General features: G+C 45.8%; 1 protein-coding gene across 4 annotated transcripts in view; it reads right to left on the bottom strand.

Annotated features, from left to right (window-relative positions):
• The window catches only part of DPP6 (dipeptidyl peptidase like 6), an 846,033-nt gene that overhangs the window by 284,223 nt on the left and 538,005 nt on the right, over positions 1-23,805 (bottom strand). For all 4 annotated transcript variants that reach the window (XM_031455765.2, XM_031455767.2, XM_064487178.1 and 1 more), the window contains exon 2: positions 15,932-16,046. In XM_031455765.2, coding sequence (XP_031311625.1) covers positions 15,932-16,046 — 115 coding nt within the window. The remainder of the gene's footprint in view (positions 1-15,931; positions 16,047-23,805) is intronic.

Here is a 23,805-nt window from a genome sequence, read left to right on the forward strand (position 1 = left end):
AAAGTGTGTAAAAGTCTGTTGAAATTTACAGAATGACGTTCAATGTGGCCTTCCTTTTAGACCCGAGTGTATGTGGACCTCTCCCAGGTGCTGATCAAAACATGTTAAAACCAAACTAAGTTCTTCCCTCTGGGATCTTTCTGTGTGCAACTGAAGTAGCCCCCGCAAGACCCACAGCTTCAAACACAGTGCATTTCAGTATGGAAAACAGACAGTAAATGAAAAATTTAAAGATTTCTAGACATTGATCTAATAAAGTTATACTGTGATCTAGTAATTAAGAAGTATGTATATTTGCAAGTAGTTGAGAAATATGTTCTGGAGATCTAATGCACAGTATAGTAATTACAGACAACAATATTATATTATAAAAATCAAACTTGCTGAGAGGCAGACCTTAATTATTCCCACCAAAAAAAGATAATTAAGTAACCTTATAGCAGTGTTAGCTAACCCTACAAAGGCAACCATATTGCAATGTATAAATGTATCAAGTCAACATGTTGTACATCTTAAACTTACACAATGTTATATACCAAATATATTTCAATTCAAAATACAATAAATAAAATAATGCAAAAACAAAGAATAAAAATTTCAGAGATACTCAAGTACACGGCCAGAAAATAATCATATTAAAACTTAAATTTTATCTAAGAAAACCTCATTCATCAGGGATGATTGTAGACCCACATTTTGGTACCCATGTGTCTAATAAGAAAAGAGTGAAAGGCTGCTATTTAAACAAACTTTGGGTAAAATACGAAAAGCCAGTTTATTCACTTTCTGGAAATTTTTCTTTTCACAAATGACTGTTCTTTTCATCCCAAAGTCAGCTTCATTTTTAAATAAATGATTACCTCCTTTGTTTTCAAAACATTTTTTGAAAATGTATGACTTCAGTAGGGACGGCTTGTGGGGAAGGCGTCATGACCTGCACTATAAGCAGTGCTCTCTGTTCGAGCCAGGACATTTGATTCTGTCAATAATCAGCTCTGCCTCCTTAAGGCACTCTCTGCTGGCCTCTCTGAAGCTCGAGGGCTCACTCACATGGTCAAGTGCTCTCTAACTAACTTACTGACTTACAGTTTGATGCGTTCCAAAAATCCTTGGAGATGGTGACAAGCATGAGTGACTCACACATTCAGGAGCCATGCTGAGCCCTGAAGAATCACAACTGAAAGACCTTCCAACTGACCCAAAGGAGCTCACACAGCAATGGAGCCAAAGCCGAAAGGACAACCACATGGCCACGGTGACAGGACTGAGGGCAGCACGCTAATACTTAAGGAGGCTGCAGAATAAAAAAAGGAGCAGGAATTCCAGAAAGAATTCCTTGAGAAAAGAACCTGCTGCCAAGACAGAAGACATAAAAGAAGAACACCCAGGCTAAGAGGACTGCAAGGGCATGAAGGCAGAATTTGCAGGGACCTGTGAGTGCATTGGCGCTGGCGCAGCGGGAAGCGTGAGCTAAAAATGTGTGTAGAGATGAAGGTGGGTTCTCTCATTATATCTGCAGCTCGGAAATTCCAGCAGAAAATGTCCACTTGTAGGTTTTCCTTAAACGTGCTGCTTACCAGTCAGTGATATTTCCAGTGATACTACCTTTCTCTGAATCAGGAATTTTACCAGTAACTGTCTCATTCAACACTGCTTCTCCATTGTTCTGTGCCCTCCTTCCAGATCGCCAGCTGGACCCGCACGGGAGCCTCTGGGTCCAACCCCCACAATTAGCTTTCTCTCTCGTGTCTCCCACGTTTTTATGTCCTCGGGAGCATTGGCATCATTTCTGCAGCCCAGTCTTCCACTTTCTCCATTTCTCCTTTAGCGTGTCTAGACAGCTCTCTCATTCTGCCACTGAGTTTTACAACTTCAAATAATTATATTTTAATTTCTCATATTCCCAACTAGCTCCTTTTCAAGATCATCTCTTCTTACAGTTCAAGCTCCTTTATTATACTGATAATTTAAAATTTTTTAAAAACTCTAAAGTGTCATTTTCTGCTTTCTCCAATCGATTTCTGTTTCTTTGGAGTTAAGTTCTCATATGTGTTAAGCTGGTGTCCTGCTCTGAGGGGATGGTTTCTGTGGGTCCTTGTGACTCTTGGTTGTAAGCTTTGCTCCTGAAAGGTCCTGGGACATGAGAGACAAGAGCTCTGGGTCCTAAGTGACTCCCGGGGGTCTGGGCACAAGACTGTCCAGGGCAGCTTGAGGGTCCTTCTGGGAAATAGCTCTCACCAGGCCTTGTGTGGCCATTCGGGCTGGAGTTCTTTGCCCTTCATGGGTGATATCACTCAAGAACCTCTGAACAAGAACCCTGTTTAAAGGCAGGGGTCACCCGTCCAGCCTCTGCTCTCTCATGGACGGCAAGATCCCAGCCCCTCCTGCTGGGTCTGACTTCACTCTTGGTCCCTTGAGGGTGGCAGGGACTTGGCCTCACCTGCTGCGGTAGATTTTTACCTGGTCCTTCTTTCAAGGCATCATTCCATGGCAGGTCGAGGAAGAGCCCCCATCCTTGTTTTTGGATGCAGCTGTGTTTTTATTATATATTTCCTCTCCTTTCTACATGCTTGGAACCAAAAGGAAAACTGTCTGTGCTCAGTCTGTCACCTTAAACTGAAAGTCAACATCCAGATGGAGACAGAAGAAGTGGCCAGTGGCTCTTAGAGTTTGGACTTTATCCTGAAGGTCATTCGGGGATAAGGAGTGAAAAGTAAGGTTTCCTTCAGCCCTTTAGCTGGGTAACCACAGGGCGCTTGTAATGAACTTGGCATCCTGGTTAAGTTCATGAGATGCAAAGGTGTGCTGCAACCTGCAGTGATGTCGTTATGCTTCGTGTGGGTCACGGTAGAATGCAAGCGGCTAAGACTCCGCTCCTTTCCTGATGCTTGTGAAATAGTCGTGCTGCTAAGTAGCACAACTCCTGGGGAACACGCTGGAACCACTTCTCCAGAGGTTTTTTAAATCAGAAATAAATCCCATGGCCCCACAATGGGTTCTTCTGCAGCATAACCTTCTGAGGGGTTTGGTCACTGCCAGAGAGGGTTGGCTACTGGCAACCCCAATCTGGTAACAGAGAACCCCTTCCAGATTAGTCAGAAGTCTCGCGTAAGTCCTGCTTTGCTAGACACTGGAATGACAGACGACTCTACAAAGCTTTGCGGTCTTCGGAAGACTCTGACAGTAATTACCTCTTGGTCCTACAGGAAGGACAAGGAAGGAAAGCCATTTTATGGAAAGTAAACCTGAGCTCCCAAGAGGGTAAGTGGCTTCTCCAGAGACAGGCAGGAAGGTCACAGCTAACACCAACCGCACTTGCAGGAGAACCGAAATACCGGCGTTAGCCGCGGAACCCGGCGTGTTCACAGCCTATTCCACAACTGGGATGCTAACAAAGTCACAAAACGCAGGTAATGCTAATGTTGATCCTGGTAAAACACTACGCTCTCCAGGTAAAAAAAGTTTTCCGTAAATGAGAAAAGGTTGAAAAACACCTTTTAATGCACACATTTCCTTGATTAGAGAAAACGTAGCCTCCAAGCCAGACCAGCGGGGGGCGCACGCTGCAGGGACCGGCGCACGGCAGGGGTGCCCCGCGGGGCCACGTGGCCCACGCGAGTGCCAAGTGCCTTCAAGACGCAGTCCCACAAAATCTGACGAAGACTGTGGGCGGTGAGTCAGATGCGGCTTCACAGAGAGCCGGTCCCCAACCTGAGGCTCCGAGTCGAGTAAAAGGACTCTTCTCTTTAGAGTAAGTCACGGGGCACATACGTATGGTATTTCTAGAGAAGGGGATAATATTTGCTTGTTTCCCTACCAGCATTCAGAAGAACACGTGGAAATCAATTTTTCATTTCTCAGCGTCGGCACCGTTAATTCACAAGTTCCAATGACACAGCGTTTGCTTAAAAGCAGATCACTGCGTCCTGTTCCACTAGTGACTTTCCTAAGGCAGAGGGCTAAAAGGAAGGCACTCAGTGAACACACCGGAAGCTCTTCCCTTCACTCTGCCAGCACGTCAGAGGGTGGGTCCGACGCTTCCAGTTACCTTTATCGTTTTCTTTTCTTCACATCTTACTTTTTAATACTTTATTTATTTAACTATTTTATTTTGGTGGGGAGCGGAGGTAATTAAGTTTATTTATTTTTAGAGAATGTACTAGGGATCATTACCCCCCTCCCCACGGGACATCATGCATGCCAAGCCTGTGCTCTACCCCTGAGCTCTACCCTCTGCCTAGATTTCTTTTTCCCTTTCCTCTTCCCTCCCTGCCTCTCTCTCTTTCTCCCTTCCTTCTCTGTCCTTTCTCCCTCCCTCCCTCCCTCTACAGTCAGGGCTGCAGGCCACACGGGGATCTGCTTCTTTCTGACTCGTCCAAACAAAACTGGTCACGCTTCCCTTCCTGCTACCAGAAGTCAGCACAGAATTGATTATTTGTTTCAAGTCTGTTTTCCACATTAGCTTTCCCTTTTTCTTTTTAAGACGGGAATTGTGACTTCAGCTCTGGAAGGAGGCTGCCGCACATTCACATTCAACCAATTTCTGTTGAACGAGCGTTTAAAAAATCTACATCTTTGCTTTAACTTCTTGCTCATTTTTTTGTAATAAAATCTTTTCATTATTGAAATACATTATTTATGATTATAAGCCAAATTTAAGCCTACAAAGAGTCCCACGGATATTGACTCATCTTAAAGGCTCTTTCTTACAAGTTCACTTGCCTTCAGAACCACCTGAGGAAACTAGCAGCGAAATATCAAAGCTCGTCACGTTGTACAGTTCACGCTAACGTGGGAGACTAAGTCATCAGCATCATTCAACACACCCCGTAAACTAAGACGTTCGACAAACTGTGCTTTTTAAAAAGAATTTCTCAGTAAAAAATATCAAAGGTATCCATCTCTTCTTTATGCCCCTACCCTATATTTTTAGATCTAGGAAATAAATTGGAAACCTTAAAAGCTATTTATCCGCCTGTTTCCTTTAGTGAGCGATAACCATTGGGTACCTGTGACCTCACATAATAATATGCACGCAGGTCGATATGTTTATCTTCCTAATTTTCTCCTTCTTTTGGACATTTTTATTCAAATAAAATGCACCTACCGTAAAACTCACCCATGGAAAGTACACAGCTCAATGGTTATAACATGTCAGCAGAGCTGTGCAGTTATCACCACGATCCAAGTTTAGAACGTTTTCATTACCCCCCTCCCCACAAACTCTGCAACCATTAGTGGTCACTCCCATTCCCACCCCTCTCTTCCCAGTCCTAAGCAACAAAAAATGCATTTTCTGTCTGTACACATTTGATTAGCTTGGGTATTTCATAGAGAATCATACACTATCTTGGTCTTTTGTGGCTGGCATATCTCACTCTGCAAAACGTTTGCAAGGTCTGTTCAGTGACAGTATGTAATACTGCGTTGTCAGTACTTCATCCCTTTTTACGGATGAATGAGATCCCAAAGCTAATGGTGTTGAGTGTCCTTTCATATGCTTGTTGGCTATTTCTCTATATTCTTTGGAGAAATGTCTCCCCTCACCCAGCCTGCTACAATTCAGAAATTCACTCTCAGGAGAGAAAAAGTCAGAGATGCAACTCAACAAACTTTTGCCAAAGCGTCTGAAAGATGCAAAGCGCAGAGGATGCAGTCGCACAAAAGGCTCCTGGAAGACCCAAGTGTGTAACCCCGATCCCCCTGACATCTTGGCAGAAGCCGAGCACAGAGATGGGAGCTTCTAGGCGCATCCTGTGGAGAAGCCTCTTGTCTCATGGAATGAGTCCCCGTGACACATACAGGAGACCCACAGGTTCTTAAGACTTTTACCTCTGCAGGAGCACTGCCAGCTTGGGCCAAAAAGGACAAAGAGTAGATGAAATAAGAGAAGGCTGTCGGATTTCCAAAATCCCAGACAGGAAACATGCTGATAAGACCACTCATCTGCAGACTCATGCTACCCTTCATGAAGAAGCAGGTGGCCCCAGAGAGCAGAGAGGAAAGCCACAGGGAACTGCTCCCAGGCTTCACCCTAAAGGAGTTTGCCCAGTTGGCTTTAGAAGTTGTTTGCAATTGGCAATTCCTTTTTTCCTTCAGTTTCCTCCTCCTCTGAACAGAAACGTCTGTATGGGTTCTCCTATGCCTGTCTCACCACTGCATTCAGGAGTGACACTTGTCTCTTCAGCATCGCAGGTCCAGTTCACCCAGGATGAACTGTGCCCCAGGACGGGGCATGCCCGGAGTCTTACCCCTAACTCACTCAGATGGTTTAGATGATGTACTTGAGATGTCTGAGCTGATGAGGTTTTGTACTTTGAAATGATCCTGTGACAGTCTGAGACTTCCGGGGGCCTTCGGATGGAGTGGATGTCCTTCGTATGCGGGATGGGTGTAAATCTCTGGGGGCCAGAGGTCAGACTGTGCAGGCACAATAACGCCCACCAAAGATGTCCACAGGTCCTGTCTCCTCCCTCCTCAATTCAGACGTTGAAGCCTTAAGTCCCCAACATGAAAATATTTGGAGACAGAACCTTACAGAAGACAGTTAAATCAGGCCCCAGAAGTGGACTGGATTAGGGCTCTTGTAAAAAGAGAGGAATAGAGAAAAAGTAACGGGAGGCGTAGTGCGAAGGTGCCGCCTGCAAGCCAGGAAGAGAGGCCCCACTAGGCACCAAGCCTGCTGGCACTTGGTCTTGGGCTTGAAGACTCGGGAGCTGCGACCAGACAAACGCTGCTGTGTCAGCCTGCGTGGGGCTTTGCTGGGCCAGCCCAAGCAGAATAACACAACTGGTGGTTTCAAGTTTCCGATTTCCAAACGTCTGCCGCTAGTCCTTACAAACACCGTGACTACTGGACCTAGACCTCGCATTCTGTGACCTTTCTAAGCCTACCTATGTGTTCATCTTGTCTGCAATCAGGACAGCTCCCCTTTTTTCATTTTAAATAGAAACAATCCATCAGAGTTGATAGGAAAACTGGTTTAAGAAAGTCAAGGTCTGCACAGGGAACTGTATTCAATTTCTTTTAATAACATAATGGAAAAGAATCTGAAAAGAAAAGATACGTATGTACGTGTATGCATAACTGAATCATTGTGCTGCACCCCTGAAACCAACATTGCAAATCAGCCACACTTCAGGAAGAATTAAAAAGAAAAGTCAAGGTCCAGATAACAGTAAACTAGTTGTGGCTACTGATGGATTTTAGGAAACGAGTCTACTTGCCCTGAGTGCCTCCAGGCAAATTGCTCAGTGCCATAGGACTACAGTCGCTCTCTCTCTCTGTGGCCGTGTCCACACTGTCAGACTTTGCAGGAGAAATATATGTCTAAGCAAAAAATTGTGAATGTTCTAAATGAATTTTCCACTTTAAAATTATCCTGTTATTACTGAGTGGGGGACTGTATTAAGTCAGTGGCTGCAGATGCTACCCAAAGCTGCAAGGAAGAGCCGCAGGTACCGTGCTGGGACTGAGGCCAGACATGCCAGCTTCTCCCTCTTCTCCAGTGAGAAGCCAGGACACATCATTTAAGGTCAGTGGAACAAGAAATGTATAATAAAGACATTTTCATATGAATTTATAAAAGATCTACAGAGGAATTAAAAATAATTCGACAGTTTCTATAACCCAGAATTAAGGAAGGGAAGTGAGAAGAAACATAAATGAGCTAGATGTTGTACTGTGATGGGAGGTGGTCTGTAAATATTGACACATGAGCGTAACATTAAGAATTACAGGAATAAATAACGGAAGAACTAAAGTCAGAAATGGTCCACCTCCATGCTGTTTTCCACGGTGGCTGCACAGGTTGGCACCCCCACCAGCAGTGCACGGGGTTCCCTTTTCTCCACCATCCTTGCCAAGACTTGTTGTTTTGTTCTTTTTGATGCTGGCCGTTCTGACAGGTGTGAGATGGTGTCCCATTGTGGTTTTGATCTGCATTTCCCTGATATTGGTGACGTTGAGCAACTTTTCATGCTCCTGTTGGCATCTGCATTTCCTCTTTTGAAAAATGTCTGTTCAGTTCTTCTGCCCGTATTTTAAATGGGTTGTTTGTTTGCTTTTAATTGAAGTACAGTTGATATAAAATGTTGTGTTAGTTTCTGGGGTGCAGCATGGATGGACTCAGAGGGCATCATGCCGAGTGAAATAAGTCAGACAGAGAAATACAAATACTGTAAGATACCACTTACGTGTGGAATCTGAAATAATACAACAAACTAGCGAATATAGCAGAAAAGAAACCGGCTCACAGAGGCAGAGAAGGAACTCGTGGTACCAGCGGGGAGAGGGGAGGGGGAGGGGCAAGGCGGGGGGGGGTAGTAAGAGGTGCAAACTCTCAGGTAAAATAAGCTGCACGGACGTGCTGCGCAGCACGGGGAACGTGGCCAGTGCTTTGTAACAGCTGTAAACGGAGTATAACCCTTACAAACTGTGAATCACTATCTTACATACCTATAACATGTAACATTGCACATCAACTGTACTTCAATTTTAAAAACATGATATTGGAAAATAAATGCATAAATAAAATTTAAAAAGGAAAAAAAAGAAATGGTCCAAAGTAATGGTATGTAGGGACTGGTTGCAGAATGGATCATATGAGAAAAGTATTATTGCTGTTTTGATTTTGATTGTTCATTTAACATCTTCACTAGTTTTTCTCTTTTTACATGTTACTCAGGCAGCAAATTATTGCTAAAGTCACGTTCTGAGCATAAGCGCATATTCACAGCTGCATTTAGTGTCAGGCGAGTGTGTGTCTTCACGAAGCACCAGTTTCCTGGGGGATGCTGCAACAAACTGACACAAACGTGGTTGCTTAAAACAGAAACGTACTCTCTCATGGTTCTGGAGGCCAGAAGCCGAGGTCAGTTTCAATGGCCCGAAATCCAGGTGTCAGCCGGGTTCTTTGGCTGCCCCACGGGAGAATCTCTTCTTTGCCTCTTTCCTCTTCTGGTGCTCCGGGCGCTCCTTGGCTTGTGACTGCATCACTCCCATCTCTGCCTCCCTGCTCACGTCGCCTTCCCTCCTGTCTCTGCACATCGCCCTCTGCCTCCTTTTATAGAGACGCATGTGATTTGCATTTAGGACCCACTGGACAACGCAGGCAGCCCCTCCATCTCAAGATCCCACAGCTAGAATGACAGGTTCCAGGGACTGGGACATGCACATCTTTGGGGGAACCCCTTTTTTGCCCACCACATCCCTCAAAGCCTTTCCTCCCGTTTCCAAGCACCCAGCCACTTCAGAAGGCATCCTCTGAAAATGCAATAATCATACACTTACTGCTCTTTTTCTTAAAGAGACATTTTTTTAAAAAGAATCTAGATAAGGGAAGAGCTAGGAGGAAGAAAGACTGATTAAATCTGGGTTCTGCTATCACCTAACTTAATTTCTGGTGATTCAAGTGCCTCACAGAAAAGCGCAGAGTTAACTGTGCAGTAAGGTGGGATTTCAGGAATATGAAATAACAATCTGAGAAAGTGAAGCCATGTTGTTTCTGCTGAAGTGATACATGGTTCTTCAGCCAGCGTTTCAGGAGAGAGTTCTGCCTCCAAGAGAAGGCAGGTGGCATAAGCCTGGACCTTGATCTGTTTCAGCCCCCTGACCTGTCGAGTTCGCTGTGGACAATTTCTCTCTAGTTCCCTGATCTTATTGTATCACCCACTGCTGTCTTTGTGACCTAGACCTGGTAACTCAGCTCAGACTTCCGAATGACTGCCTGTGGGTCCCGACTGGCTTGAGTCTTCCCGAAAATAGCAACCCCTGGGTCAGCCGGCTGCTTGTAACTTACGCTCCCAAAGGCTCCCCAATCCCACCTGACGTTTACCAACAGGCTCGCATCTAAACCAGGCAATAGACTCCAGAAAAAACCAGAGGGACGGGCTTAGAAGTACTCCTTTTCATGGTTTATATACACCTCTGCCTTTAAAATAGGACGCATAACGTAACAGTGCTTTGAAAAGGGCTTCTTTATGGATAAATATGCAGGCACATTTGCCGTAACTTAGCGCCTTAACGCAAGCACGAATAATGAGCCACCACCACCCTTTAGATAAAACGGCTCTTTAGCGGGAGGATTCAATAAATACGCAGGATGCGCCAAACACCCCTTCTAGGGCTAATGATGAAACGTCTACAGAGAGGCTGTCAAGCTTCTCCCAGGAACCCACTTCTCAGTACTTGGAAGTCTGCGACTAACTCCGAGGTTAGGAGCAGTGTCAATTCATTCTTCCTTTTATGAGAATCTGTCAGAACTTCCTCTTCCAGGTTTGTTTCAATTTAAAGAATGGTGCGAACTCACCGCTGAAGTTCAAGGGATGTAGACCTCGTGCCTCAAGGATTTCATAACTCAGGGGGTTTCGCTTACTGTGGCAGGCACCACACTGCCTCCCCAAGGGCCTCGCACACTTCCAGCTCAGCAGAAATACTTGCTTCTCAGCCCTCACAGGGAAGGGTGACCATGCAACAGAGTTACAGCAAATAAACCAACTCCTGGCTGGTTTCAGGGAAAGACAGAAATACCTGAGGCAAGTTCTGATTTTCCCTCCCTTCCTGGGAGGGTGTGAGATGAGATGTGTGAAGCCCCTGCAGCCACTTTGCCAACACGATGATGATGGTGGCAGAGAAAGATGGTCCTCAAGCCACTGAATCATCCTGGGACTGGCTGGGTCTAGAGCTATGGGTGGAAGTATTTTAGTTAAATAGTATTTTAGTTAAATTGTCACATCTGGGCTTGGATAAATGCTCAAGCTGATCCCTAAGATGGTCAACAGGTAGGCTGACCGGGTCCGTGAGCTTCTTGAAACATATCCAAATTCTCATGAGTGCACAGGTGCCCTTTTAAAAATCTATGATGTTACATATTAGGTTGCCCTTGGGGAGATTAAATATGAAAAAGGGCATGCGGGGTGGTTTTGGGGTCCTGGCGCATTCTGGGTTTTTTTTTTTTTTTTTTTTTTTTTGATCTGGGTACAGACTACGTAGTTTGTTCAGTTTGAAAATTAATCAGACAATATAATATTATATATATACGTAGCCTTTTCAGACTGGCTTCTTTCACTTAGCTATATATATATATATATATAATATATATATATATATATATATAAAATGCCTATATATATTTATATAAAATGTCTATATATATATATATTTATATACAATGTTTTAAAAATTATTTGTTCCAGAATTTTTAAAAGATAAGCTGAAAACACTACGATACCATGACACACCTATTAGAACGACCAGTGAAAACATCGGGGACACCCACACCCCCAAGTGCTGGTAAGGACGGGGAGTAACAGGAACTCTCATTCACTGCTGGGGACACAGGGGAGCGAAAAATGCTGCAGCCACTTTTGCAGACAGTTTGGTGGTTTCTTAAAAAGTAAACATACTCTTATGCTACAATTCAGCAGTCATGCTCCTTGGCATTTACCAAAGGAGTTGAAACTTTATTTCTTACAAAATCCTTTCCATGAATGTTTATAGCAGCTTTACTCATAACTTCTAAAACTTGGAAGCAACCAAGATGTTCTTTAGTAGGTAAACGGATAAATAAACTGTGGTGCATCCAGACAATGGCATTTTATTTAGGGTCAAAAAGAAATAAACTACCAAACCATGAAAAGACAAAGAGGCGCCCTCACTGCTTGTTGGTAAGCGAAAGAAGCCAATCCGAAAAGGCTGCAGGTGGCATTCGGGGAAATGTCCAACTATGGCGACAATGAAAGAAGAATCATTGTTTGCCACACGTTATGGGCACAGAGGATTTTCAGGACAGCGAGACGACTCCGTAAGATTCTGCAAAGGTAGGGATATGGGCCATTATAAATTTGTCCAAGTCCACAGACTGTACGAGACCCAGAGTGAACCCTAATGTAAACTACGGGCTTTCGAGCGATAATGACGTATCAGCCTAGGTTCATGAACTGTCACAAAGTAGCATCCGGTGAGGGATGGAAATGACGGGGATGCCACGCATTTCCAGTGGGGGTACTGGGGAAACTGACCTTCCTCTCAATGTTGTTGCTCTAAAAAGGTCAAGTCTACTAAAATCTCCACGGAAATCTTACTACAGATCTTCCTTCGTAACAACTTTTAAGTGGAAGGATTCTCTCAACTGTAGTTTCAGTATATAGCTTCTCCCCACGTAAGCCCCTTTCATTTTATTTCGACTCTGGTGTAAATTCAGAACACCTGACTGACTTTCTGACTTGCACGCGCTTGCCGTCTCCTGTAAGAGAATCCGATTTATGAGCTGTAACTGTCAATTCGCTGGATTTCTCTCCCTTTCATCAAAGCCTGTTGAGTCCAACAGGAAGAAGATGAGCTGAGTACCGGCCATGCAGGTACGGACATGAGACCCTAACCCAACAGTCAGGGGATTCCAGTTCCGTAAGGGTAATCTCTGTGTTGTGTTCCCTCCTGAGACGTTAATGAGTCGAATTCTGATAAGCTCTGCTTGCTTTAACCCAGTCTACGACCTTCAGTGTGACTTTGAAATGCCCAAGGCTTTCCATTCATGTACCACCTGAATGTGTCCTAGAGTTTTCCATCCCAAACCACTGTCCAGCTTCTCTGAAGTGAAAATCCGTAAGAGTCAAATGTCACGGATGTTTTAATGCAAATGTGACGCTACTGGACGCTGCAGCCCCCGTCAATGGCTGTGGCACCGGAGGATGTCAGACTGCAGCTGCCCCACAGAGAGGCGTGCGCTGCGTGGGACCTACTCAGCCACATAGTTAATATCTGAAAATAAAAAAGGTAACTTTGAGTCTATTATTCCAACAAGAAATTTAGAAAAGAGCACAGACCAGCAAGGGAGAAATGAATGACAAAATCGAAAAGGACACATTCTCACTGGGCTAATCCCTTTGGAACGAAGATTGCCTTAAACGCTTTTAATGTGATTTCCAAAACATAAATTGTGCGTAACTGGTGATAATTAGGCTGCACTACGAACAAAGGAACATGTCGCTTAGAAGGGTTACCAGGGGGCCCTTCGAGATCCTGGGGCATCAAGAGGACACCCATCACAGCTCTCCCTCCCAGGCTGGAAAGGGGCCCACATGTACTCGGAAGCATTTTCACCCAACGACTGAATCCAGTGAGCTCAGAATGGGGTTTGGGGGTAAGCAGAAAGCAGATACTGCAATCTGAGTTTCCACAAACCAGAATACAAGACTGGAAACAGGTAGCACTTGAAAAGATCGTTTTTTAAAAAGCACACGCTTTGGGTTCAAAGTCGGTCTGTCAAACGGAAGCAAGGCTGGTGGGGACGCAGCCAGGACGGTGCACCTCTGTCCAGGGCGCTGTTGCTCCCAGGACCCTCTGCTCTTCGAGACTAACCCTCCTCCCTCGTGCAGCGGATGCCCTCCGGCCTGTGCTCGCCGCGTGTCACGTCAGCGAGGCAGCTCTGCGCTACCCAGCAGGCGCTGAGCCGAGCTCCGCTGTGACCCGTTTTACTTCTGCTTCATGGTGACCCTGCTGTGAGATGCCCCCTGCGCACGTTCTGTTTCTAGATGGGCTCTAAGCTCTCGTGGAGAACACATGCGTCTTCTTTTCTGACATCTTGCCCAGGACTCAGTTCAAGGCCCTCAGTCCCCCGCCCACAGGGATCATTAATGTTTGATGAGTGCAGATGCACCAGTGGTTGGTGTGAGGACGCCCTGTGTGTTGGTGAATTCGAGAAAGCTCTGAATGATTCGACATCCTCTTCTGTCTGGCAGATTTTCGAATCTGGAACAGAAGCCGCTGCTGTGTCCCAGGAGAGTGGATGCAGAAAGCCCGTGATGGGAGGCATTCAGCGCTGAACCGGCTTGTCTGTCCGTCCTAAACCCGGGACACACAGCCCCGGAGCGGAGCAGCACCACCCGGAGGAAGGAGCACCGGTGACGGAAGCCCGACAGAGCCAGAGACAGGCAGGTGCAGCCACATGTTTATTTTAGCAGAAGAATAGAAGAAATTCCGCTCTTCAAAGCCTTTTCTGGAACCGAGGGGTTCACCGGAGCCTCAGCCTCCTCGCGGTCGCCCCTGACAACCGGCCACCTGCATCCGGAGACACAGCGGGTTGCGGTGACGGCGCTCTCTGCTTGTTGCAGCGGGGATGCTGCCGTGGCCGCCCCGCTGCGCAGGAACCGAATGCCAAACACTCAGGACCGGCGGCTGCATTTGAGAGGACAGGGGTTGACAGGTTTCGCTGCCCAGCCGGGAAGAGCCGGGACTGCGCGCTGCCCAGCGCCGTGCTGCGCACGTGGAAGGAAAGGTCCCAGACTTGTTCTTAGCCTCAAGCCACTCGGCCCAGACGTCTCCCACCCTGCGTGCTGCCCCGCACTTCGCTGGGAGGAGCCTGGGGCAGCCATTCTACCCCCGGAGTGCCGACTGCAGGAGCCCTCGGTTCCGGTGACACCAACGCTCACGTACCTTGTGGGGGGGCGACTGCAAACTACCCCAAACACCCTTGCTCCCTAGGTCCCAGCGTGGGTGCTGGACAACCGCGTGGCACATCTCCAACCACCTCTCACACAGAGCACGGCGTTGCTCAGAGCAAAGCCAAGGTAGGAGCGCGTGCTCCCCACGTTCCGGGGGGACCCGCTTTCCCTTCCACTCACTAAAAACATGTGGTTGCCAAAGTCCCCAGCGCTTATGAGTTAATTTTAAATTAATAAAAACATGAGCAAAATGGTGAGACAGAAGGGCACTGGTCTTTACCAATTCCCTGCTCCAACTCTCTCGAATCTAACCTACTCATTTAAATTTAAATCCAACTGTTCTGAATTTTGTCAAATGCTTATTCTGTGTCTATTGAGATGATCATCCCCCCTCTAGTATATTAACACGGATGTGTTACACTGATTTGTTATAAGTTAAATCCAATTTTCCGTCCTGGGATGAGTCCCGTTTGGTTGCAGTGCACAGTCCTTCTTACATGTTGCTGGTATTTTGGTTCAGTTTGCTGGGTTTTTGTTGAGATTTCTGCATCTATATTCATAGGAAATGTTGGTCTGTAGTTTTTTTTTTTCTTGTGATATCTTTATTGGCTTTTGGTTTCATGGTCCAGATCACCCTTTTTTCTTTTAAATTTTGTGATTTTAGTTTAAATAGACCTCAAAATCTGCCTGCACTTTTTGTACCTAACAAAAAATTTTTACAATGCATTTTTTTCCATCTTAAGATCTAATTAATATCCGTGTAGTCCATTTATTGAGGCTAGGAATTCTTTTTTTTTTTTTTTTTTTGTCCAAACAAAATTGACATCTACTACAGGCAAAGGCTTTCTTTCCTCCCCAATCTCATCACTCTCTGGCGACTAAATCCTTACTGCTCCACGAAAGCCCACTTCACACGCTGCCTTCTCCACGAACTTTCTCATAAAGGATCACTCCCTCTCTCTCCTCTAAGCTTCTAGAGAATTTATTTTTAAAACATTCAACAGTCCACATCTATAAATGATAACGTTTGTGTCTGTTTTCTTCTCTGAAAGATTTGATTTATATTCTTTTACTTCATCAGTAGTATCTCATAAGACTTTATCCCTAGTTCACAATCAATACATGTTGCTTTAATAATTTCCTTAATTCACCCTTGATATAACACCCAGGAATGCCATGAGATGTATAAAGTTATTATATTTATAACAACACCACCTTTAAGCTCATCACGCATAAGGAAGTACCTGTGAATTTTAACATATGCCAAGCATTTCCACCCAGTCAACAATGGTCTAAATAAATTCAAAGCATATAAAATGGATCTTTTTCACTGAAAGCGTATTACTTCATTTTACCATATGGCGCCATGAGACTCAGAACCTGGGAAAAATAAATTACATAACAGGTAGTTACTTAGAAAAACCTGGCAGGTAAAAGTGTGCTCTTCCTCCCTTACAGCGACTTGCTTTCCCAAGAATAAATGTAAGTACCTGGAGTCAGCAGGATCACCGAGGTGACGATCAAGGAGCAGATGACCAGGATGACCAGCAGTGCGATCGCTATTCCCTTCCAGTTTCTTTGTGGAGGGTTACTCCCCACCAGCTCCTAAAAGAACAGCGGAAGAGAGAAACTCCGTGAGCAAAATAAAGAACTAAAATAAGCCGAGTAGACACACTTCATTTAAATCAAGAGCCCAGGCGCAGTCCCATCCCGGAAGCTACGAGGAGTTCCTTTCTCTGCCCTCTGCCTCGGTGTCCGAGAGCCCCAGGCTCTCCTCTCTGCCCCACGGCAAGGCCTTATCTCAGGAAAGAAGCTGATACTATCATACGTTTACCGCTTTTCTGTAACTTAGTGCTTCTCCAGCATAGGGTGATTGTGGAGTTTCTCGTTACAGCCAACCTATTAAGTCTCATCAAGTCAGACTCAAGGATGATGAAGTTTTCCAGCCCCAAGAACTCTTTAATCTGCCTCTTCTTCGACATCCACGCCATTAATTTCTATTGCAGGCTATTAAATCCAAGTTTTGTTTAGCACATACTATGTGCCAGTTTCAGTCAACATCTGCCCACTTCCCACCGTCTGGAGCCTCTTCTTCCTTCCATAGCTGCTCACACGAAGCTTCAAGGCTTCCCAGATCTCTCTTCACTGCAAACACACCTATCGCGGTTCTAGGTTTCAGTCCCCTCCGGGAACCGTATTTGCATTACAGCAGGTGTTGGGGGTGTGAGGGGGGGACCTGGAGACATCGCTAAAGAATGCTAAACGTTGAATAAGTCTAGAAAATTAATCAGGCTGAGACCAAACTTTCAGTTCCTTTCAAATTAGGATGATCATATAATTTACAGTCCAAACTAGGATCTTTTGAGAGACAAAGGGGATAATATGAACAATTAAGTCATAAATATAATGGTTATATATACTACTATTAATGATTACTAATTGTACAAGAGCAACTGGGACTCTCCAGGGCAAATAAAAGCGTATGGTCACACCGCAAACGGCCTACCATCCCTTCTGCCCATACACAGATCACAACATATTCTTATCGTGCCCACAACTGCAACTCATATCAACTCCAAGTCAAAATGCAACAGAATGGAGTCGGCCTCCAAAAGCAGGTAACGCAACACACAAACGCATGTGTACCCAAGGCTGCAGGCTCGCGAGAACGTATCAGATTGCTGCAAAGTAAGGCAATACTCAGTCACAGGGCGGCAAGTCATTACCATCTGACATCCAGACAGTTCACGCTGGCCATCTAGGTTATACAAATAAGGAAAACTTGACTCTAAACAATTAATATTGGCTATCTAGTTGGTTAATTGGTTATTAAATTAAGAAAAATTCTGAGGACCGTTATAGCCTTAGCAGGAAGGGGGTCTACAGTTTTTAGAAATTTCTACCAGTATTCTTATGTGCCATCCAGGACTTAATTTGTCTATTAAAAGTGGCTTTTCGGCACTCTTAAAAATAAGACTAAACATAAGTCTGAAATCATGACAAAAAGTTGCACTGAGTCAACCTCGTTCCCTATGGGAAAGGGTTTTCTGTGCAGGGAAATCACTGGCTAATGACAGGAAGTGATCAGCTCTTGCTGAGGAGGAAGGTGGAAGTCAGGGATCTCAGTGGTGCCTAACACAGGGCACGTTCCATGGACACATGGGGCGTGGAAAGAAAGATGCAGGGCTGTGGCACCGCCACGGAAGGCGGGGAGTGCAGGAAACCAGGGCAGTTCAGAAAGGGGACAAAGACTGCTTCCTCCTGCTCGCTGGCCTAAGAAAAGATTTTGCATGGAAGACCAATTCAGTATATACTGCTGGTGGCAGAACGCACAGTAAGATAACTAAGCAGGTGCTGACAGCAGAGCCCACTTAAGCGAGGTGACCTCGGATCAGGGCTGCCACTTCCTAAGCACAGGCGCGCCAGGCTGTCTTCCGGGCAACGTCGCACATGTAAAAAGCAAGGTAATTTCACCCACAGAAAAGCAGACAGTCTTTATTAAGTCCATTTTCATTTGTCAAATTTCATTTTCAGAGTGTAGGTAATTTTTTAAACTACACAATATTGTTACAATAATAATAGGAAACAAAGAGAAAAAAGAAAAAAACCATGAACAATCTTGCTAACCCAAGAAAACAGAAGCTTTCATTTTTCCGTCTTCCTCTCCCGCCCTGGTCTACATGCATATTTAATTTCTACACAGGTGTAACCAGGACAGAGGTAAGGGTTTTGAGTTAGAATGCAGGTTATCAGGGAACATCTAACTTGAACATCTCATTTGGCATCCCAGATTTAGGCTTCCTCATCTTATCTTGCAGGACTTGAATTATCAAATACTTGAGTAGACCTGTTTCTGCTTCCCTTGAAGGCCAAGAGGAGTTAATAAATTATCCCCTGAAATGTTGAGCTTCCACAGTGCATTTCTCAATAGAATTGTATATTTTTACCTAGAATGATGAGAACAAGGCTGTAAGATATTCTCTGTTCTGTTTGGTGCCACATGAATACCTTGGAGATCCAGTAAAATGGAAAAGCATGTTGACAATTAAACACTGGCTTAAGAAGGTGACAACTCTCCCATCTATTTGTCCATCCATCCATCCACCATCCACCCACCATCCATCCATCCACCATCCACCCACCATCCACCACCCACCATCCACCATCCATCATCCATCCATCCACCCACCATCCATCATCCATCCATCCACCCACCATCCATCCGTCCATCGGATATTCATCCAGGGCTTACTCTGCCAGGCCCTGCTGTGAGAACCCCGGGTACAGCTGTGAAAAAAGCAATGATCCTGTTATCAACCCGGTAAGTCCAGTGGCTTTCATTTTTTGCATATACCTTCCTTGTGTTCTAGTGCAGGGACAGAGGACACATGACACTGAGAGGAGAAGAAACAAGTGGGACAAGGAGGTTTACATAATGAGCCCAGAGAGATTTCCTAATAATGTGGCATTTGAACAGAAACCAAAAGAAGTGCAGCTGGGAAGAAGCACACCAGGCTGCTGGGACAGGCCTGGGCCCCCCCAGGTGCACATGCTGACGCCCTGACCCTCACAGTGGTGGTTTATGAAGGTGGGGCCCTTGGGAGGTAACTGGGATTAGATGAGGTCATGAGGGTGGGGCCCTTGTGATTGGGTTAGTGCCCTTACAAGAAGAGACCCCAGAAAGCTTGCCTGCCCTCTCTCTCTCCATCTGCACACGTGTAGGAAACACGGTGTAAGGACAGAGAAGGCGGCCGTGGGCGCCTAAGGAGAGAGTCCTCGCCAGACAGCACAGCGGCACCTCCATCTTGGACCTGCAGTGTCCAGAACTGTGAGAAGTAAGTGTGAGATGACGACGTCTAGCCTGTGGTGCTGTTACAGAAGCCCCAGGCCGAGCAGGGCAGCAGCCAGTGTCTGAGGGCAAACAGTCCAGGGGGAGGGAGAGGCAGGGACGCTGTGAGACGGCGTGTGCTCAGGTGTGGAGGATAGCAGAGGGACAGGGGCCAGCGCGGCCCCAGGGGTGTGAGTGAGGCGACCACGCTGAGCAAGGAGGGTGGGAGTGGGGGACTCGGGAGAGCAGGGCCTGGAGGTCACAGTGCCGGTTGTGGCTTTTCCTCTGAGTGCAAGGTGTGTGAGCACCACCGTGCATGGACCAGATTCCCATTTAGAAAGACCATCAGGGGAGCTGCTAAAATGAGAGTGAAAAATAGGGAAGCAAAGGTGGGAACCGGAGGGACCCACTAGGAGGCCAGAGGGACGGAGCTCTGTACCAGGTGGTAGCAGTGGAGCTGGTGAGAAGGGGTGGGTTCTGGGCATGTGACAGAAGGTGTCAGTCAGCAGCGCTGCTCAGAGCAGAGCGTGCACACCTCGGGGTCAGGACACGTTCAGGCGTCCCTTCCTCACTTAGAGCCCTCTCTGAGGCTCTTGGCTCCGTTCTCAAGGAAAAAGCACTTTGCTACAGGCATCAAAACAGCGTGGTGCTGGCACAAAAACAGGCCTATGGGTCAACAGAACAGAACAGAGAGCCCAGAAATAAACCCACAGACCTACAGTCAATTATTCTTTGACAAAGGAGGTGAAGTCAAAGGAGAAAAGACAGTCTCTTCAGCAAGTGGTGCTGGGAAAGCTGGACAGGTGCATGTAAATCCAGGAAGTTGGAACACTCCCTCCCTCCATACACAAAAATAAACTCAAAATGGCTTGAAGAATTAAATATAAGACAAGACACCATCTAGACACCAACCTTCTAGAAGAAAACACAGGCAAAACGTTCTGTGACATAAATCTCAGCGATGCTCTCCGAGGGCAGTCTCCCGAGGTAACAGAATAAAAGCAAAAATAAACAAATAGGACCTAATGAAACATAAGCTTCTGCACAGTGAAGGAAACCATAAACATAATGAAGAGACAACCTAGCAAATGGGAGAAAATATTTACAAATGATGTGACTGACAAAAGGGCTTAATTTTTAGTAACAGGAAAACAAACGCCCCAATCCATAGATGGGCAGGAGACCAAAGAGACAGTTCTCCAAAGAAGACATACAGATCACCAACAGGCACATGGAAAAATGCTCAGCGTTGCTAATTATCAGAGAAAAGCAAATCAAAACTACGATGAGGTATCACCTCACACCAGTCAGAATGGCCGTCATTCAAAAGTCCACAAATGACAAATGCTGGAGAGGCTGTGGAGAAAAGGGAGCCCTCCTACACTGCTGGTGGGAATGCAGTTTGGTATAGCCGTGATGGAAAACAGTATGGAGGTTCCTTAAAAAACGGAAAATAAACTTACCCTATGATCCAGCAACCCCACTCCTGGGCATATATCCAGAGAAAACTATAATTTGAGAAGATACATGCACCCAGTGTTCACAGCAGCACTATTTACAACAGCCAAGACACGGGAGCAACCCACATGTCCATCGACAGATGACGGGGTAAAGAAGCTGTGGTATATATTTATGATAGAATATTATTCAGCCATAAAAAAGAATGAAATAATGCCATTTGCAGCCACATGAATGGACCTAGAGATCATCATACTAGAAAGTCAGACAGAGAAAGACAAATATCATGTGATGTTACTTATATGTGGAACATGAAAAGTGATACAAATGAATTCATTTACAAAACAGAAAGATTCACAAACATAGAAAACTTATGGTTACACCAAAGGGGGAAGCAAGGAGAGGGATAAATTAGGAGTTTGGGATTAGCAGATACACACTAGTATATATAAAATAAACGATAAGGTGATACTGTAGAGCACAAGGAACTACATTCTATAGCTTGTAATAACCTATAATGGAAAAGAATCTGAAAAAGAATATATATATATATATATATATATACACACATATAACTTAAACGTTACGCTGTACACCAGAAACTAACACCACATTGTAACTCAACTAAACTTCAATAAAAAATAAATTTTACATAATACATCTGCATTATTTTTGTAATCATAAACAACCAAATTGCTTTTTCAAAAAAATAAAGAAAAGAAAAAAGTGCTTTGCACATCACTACAAAGCCAGTCTACCCTCTTCCGTCTACCTCTGAGCCAATCCTAAATTCTCCCCAATCCCTGCCCACAGCTTACTGCTCCTGGAGGAAGCCCTTCCCTCCCATGTCCCCACGCCCCCACAACTCTGCATATATTATTTCTGTTTCCTTGCAATCCTCTCCGGCTTCATTTCAACGGGCAAATCCTTTCCCATTCTTTAGTTGTCAGCTAAAATATCATTTCTGACACTTTACGAAGCCTTGCCTGGTTGCACAGGTAGAATTCATTATTCTTCCATCTGGACACAATTGTAACACTTTGTAAACGCTTTTCTGTGACAGTACTGCACTATTAAATCGTGTATCTAGTGCTTGTGTCAAGCTACTTAAGGCAGTTGCCTCCATACGTTCCTGTTCCCAGTGCCTAACACGAAGCCTGGGACCCCACAGCGTCCAGGGACTGTGTGCTGAATGGACGGATGAATCTGTGGATGCTGTTATAAGAAGGAACTTTGTTACGTGCCGGCACATCTGTCTGTGAAGCAATTGTTGACTGATGCAGAAAGTAAAGCGTTAATACGAGCCCAATTGCATTAACTGCGCCATGAATCCCGATGGGTCCTAAAAGACATAATGCAAACCGACATCTGTAGCTGGCAAGCCCCTCGTCCGGGTGACGTAATTGTTGCTCATACTTATTTTTAGCTCAGGCAGAAAGAAAACAAACAAGGAACTAAAACCAAACTGAACCCTTTCCTAGGTTGTTTGCTGGTTTTAAATGCAAAATTAACTTTTTTAAACCGCTACCATCTTAGCCACCTGTGATTAGAACTTGATAGTTTTTGTGTCAATTTTACAACTGAAAGGGAAGGAATACAGACTAGAACAGTAATTACAGACCCCGTGATGTCCTGTGAACTGATTCCAGAATGACTCCCGAGGTGGGGGAGAGGGAAGGAGCTCGGCGGTAGAGCGCACGCTCAGCATGCACGAGGTCCTGGGTTCCACCCCCCATCCCTCCATTAAAAAAAAAAGCAGCAGCACGACTTCCTTGCACGTGGCCTTCCCGCAAGCACCACCCCTGCACTTACTTCAGTCCTGCATCCAGGCCCTCTCCTCTCTGTGCAAAAATCTGACGCATCTTGTCATGACCTGGGCTTCAGCTCTCTACAGGCCTTCCCTGCCAGCTTGATCCCGCCTTGTGCCTTGCAATGTAGAGTGGAGACTTAAATGAAAATCCCGGGTCACTTATTTTAAAAATTAGAGAAACTGAGGCTGCAAAGGTGGAGGAAAGAGGCTGGGAGGCAAGAGGAGTCCACAGCGTGGGTATCATTGGATAAATGCGAATGTGTGTGCAAGCCGACGATAACTTGCAAGACTTCTAGAAGCCTAAATAAACAACGCTTTCCTGTTCACTGCTGTCACTGGCAAGCCACGTCTCAGCGCCATCTGACATACCGTAAGGGGAAACCCAAGAGCACATTAAACTTCCTGTCCTTGACAGAGAAAGGAAAGAATACAGAGATCGCACTCCTTTTGCCCACTCGCATTGCACCCTAAACCCTAACGAGGGGAAATCAGATTTTAACTCTTGTTGGGTCCTCGAAGTCGGGTGACGCGAGCTGCCGCTGGGAGACTCCACGATAAAGCGGTGCATCGTCAGATAGCGAACAGCGGCCTTGAGTGTTCCCGGCGCGCATCACGGGCCCGCTGGCTCAGCGCGCTGCACGCACAGCCTCACGTCGCTAGGGGGCCAGCGGGCGGCAGAAGCGAGGATGGAGGACGATCTTTGCAGTGCACTAAGGCCTCCCCTACGAAGCTGCCCGTCCTAGGGGATGGGAGCCCGGGGAGCCGCGTGTGCAGGAGGAACGCGGGTGGTGGGAGGGGCGGGGGCCTGCCCTGACGGCCAAGGTCCAGGCCCTGCCAGTCGTGATGGGGACAGCTGGCAATTTCGCATTTTATTTCCCTTCGCTGAAGGCAGAGGGGTCAACCAGATGGCCCACTCACTAGGGAAGGAGGAAGTGAATTCAGCTATTGTTTTCACAATAATCCTTCTTTGAGCCAATCAGTCTCCTCTTCTCTCAGGCAGCGTTTGGAAGGATATTAAGACCAGAAGACTGTTTCTGGCTCTCAAAATTGAGAGAGGCCTTCTCGGAGATATAATTGGAGCCAAGTTTAGGTCATTGAGAGTTTAAAATATTTGCAGGGGATAACTGTGAACCCACAGCTTCGCAGTTTAGGCTGGAAGTGTAGACAGGAGCCAGTGCCCCTGAGAGGACGGAACTTTCCTCACTGCTGTCCGAGAGAAAGCAGGAGGCCCCCTGAGGCTCTCCCGCGACTGCTGTTCTGTGTCTTCT

The sequence above is a fragment of the Camelus dromedarius genome, chromosome 7 (genome assembly GCF_036321535.1).
Source record: "Camelus dromedarius isolate mCamDro1 chromosome 7, mCamDro1.pat, whole genome shotgun sequence".
Taxonomy (NCBI): domain Eukaryota; kingdom Metazoa; phylum Chordata; class Mammalia; order Artiodactyla; family Camelidae; genus Camelus; species Camelus dromedarius.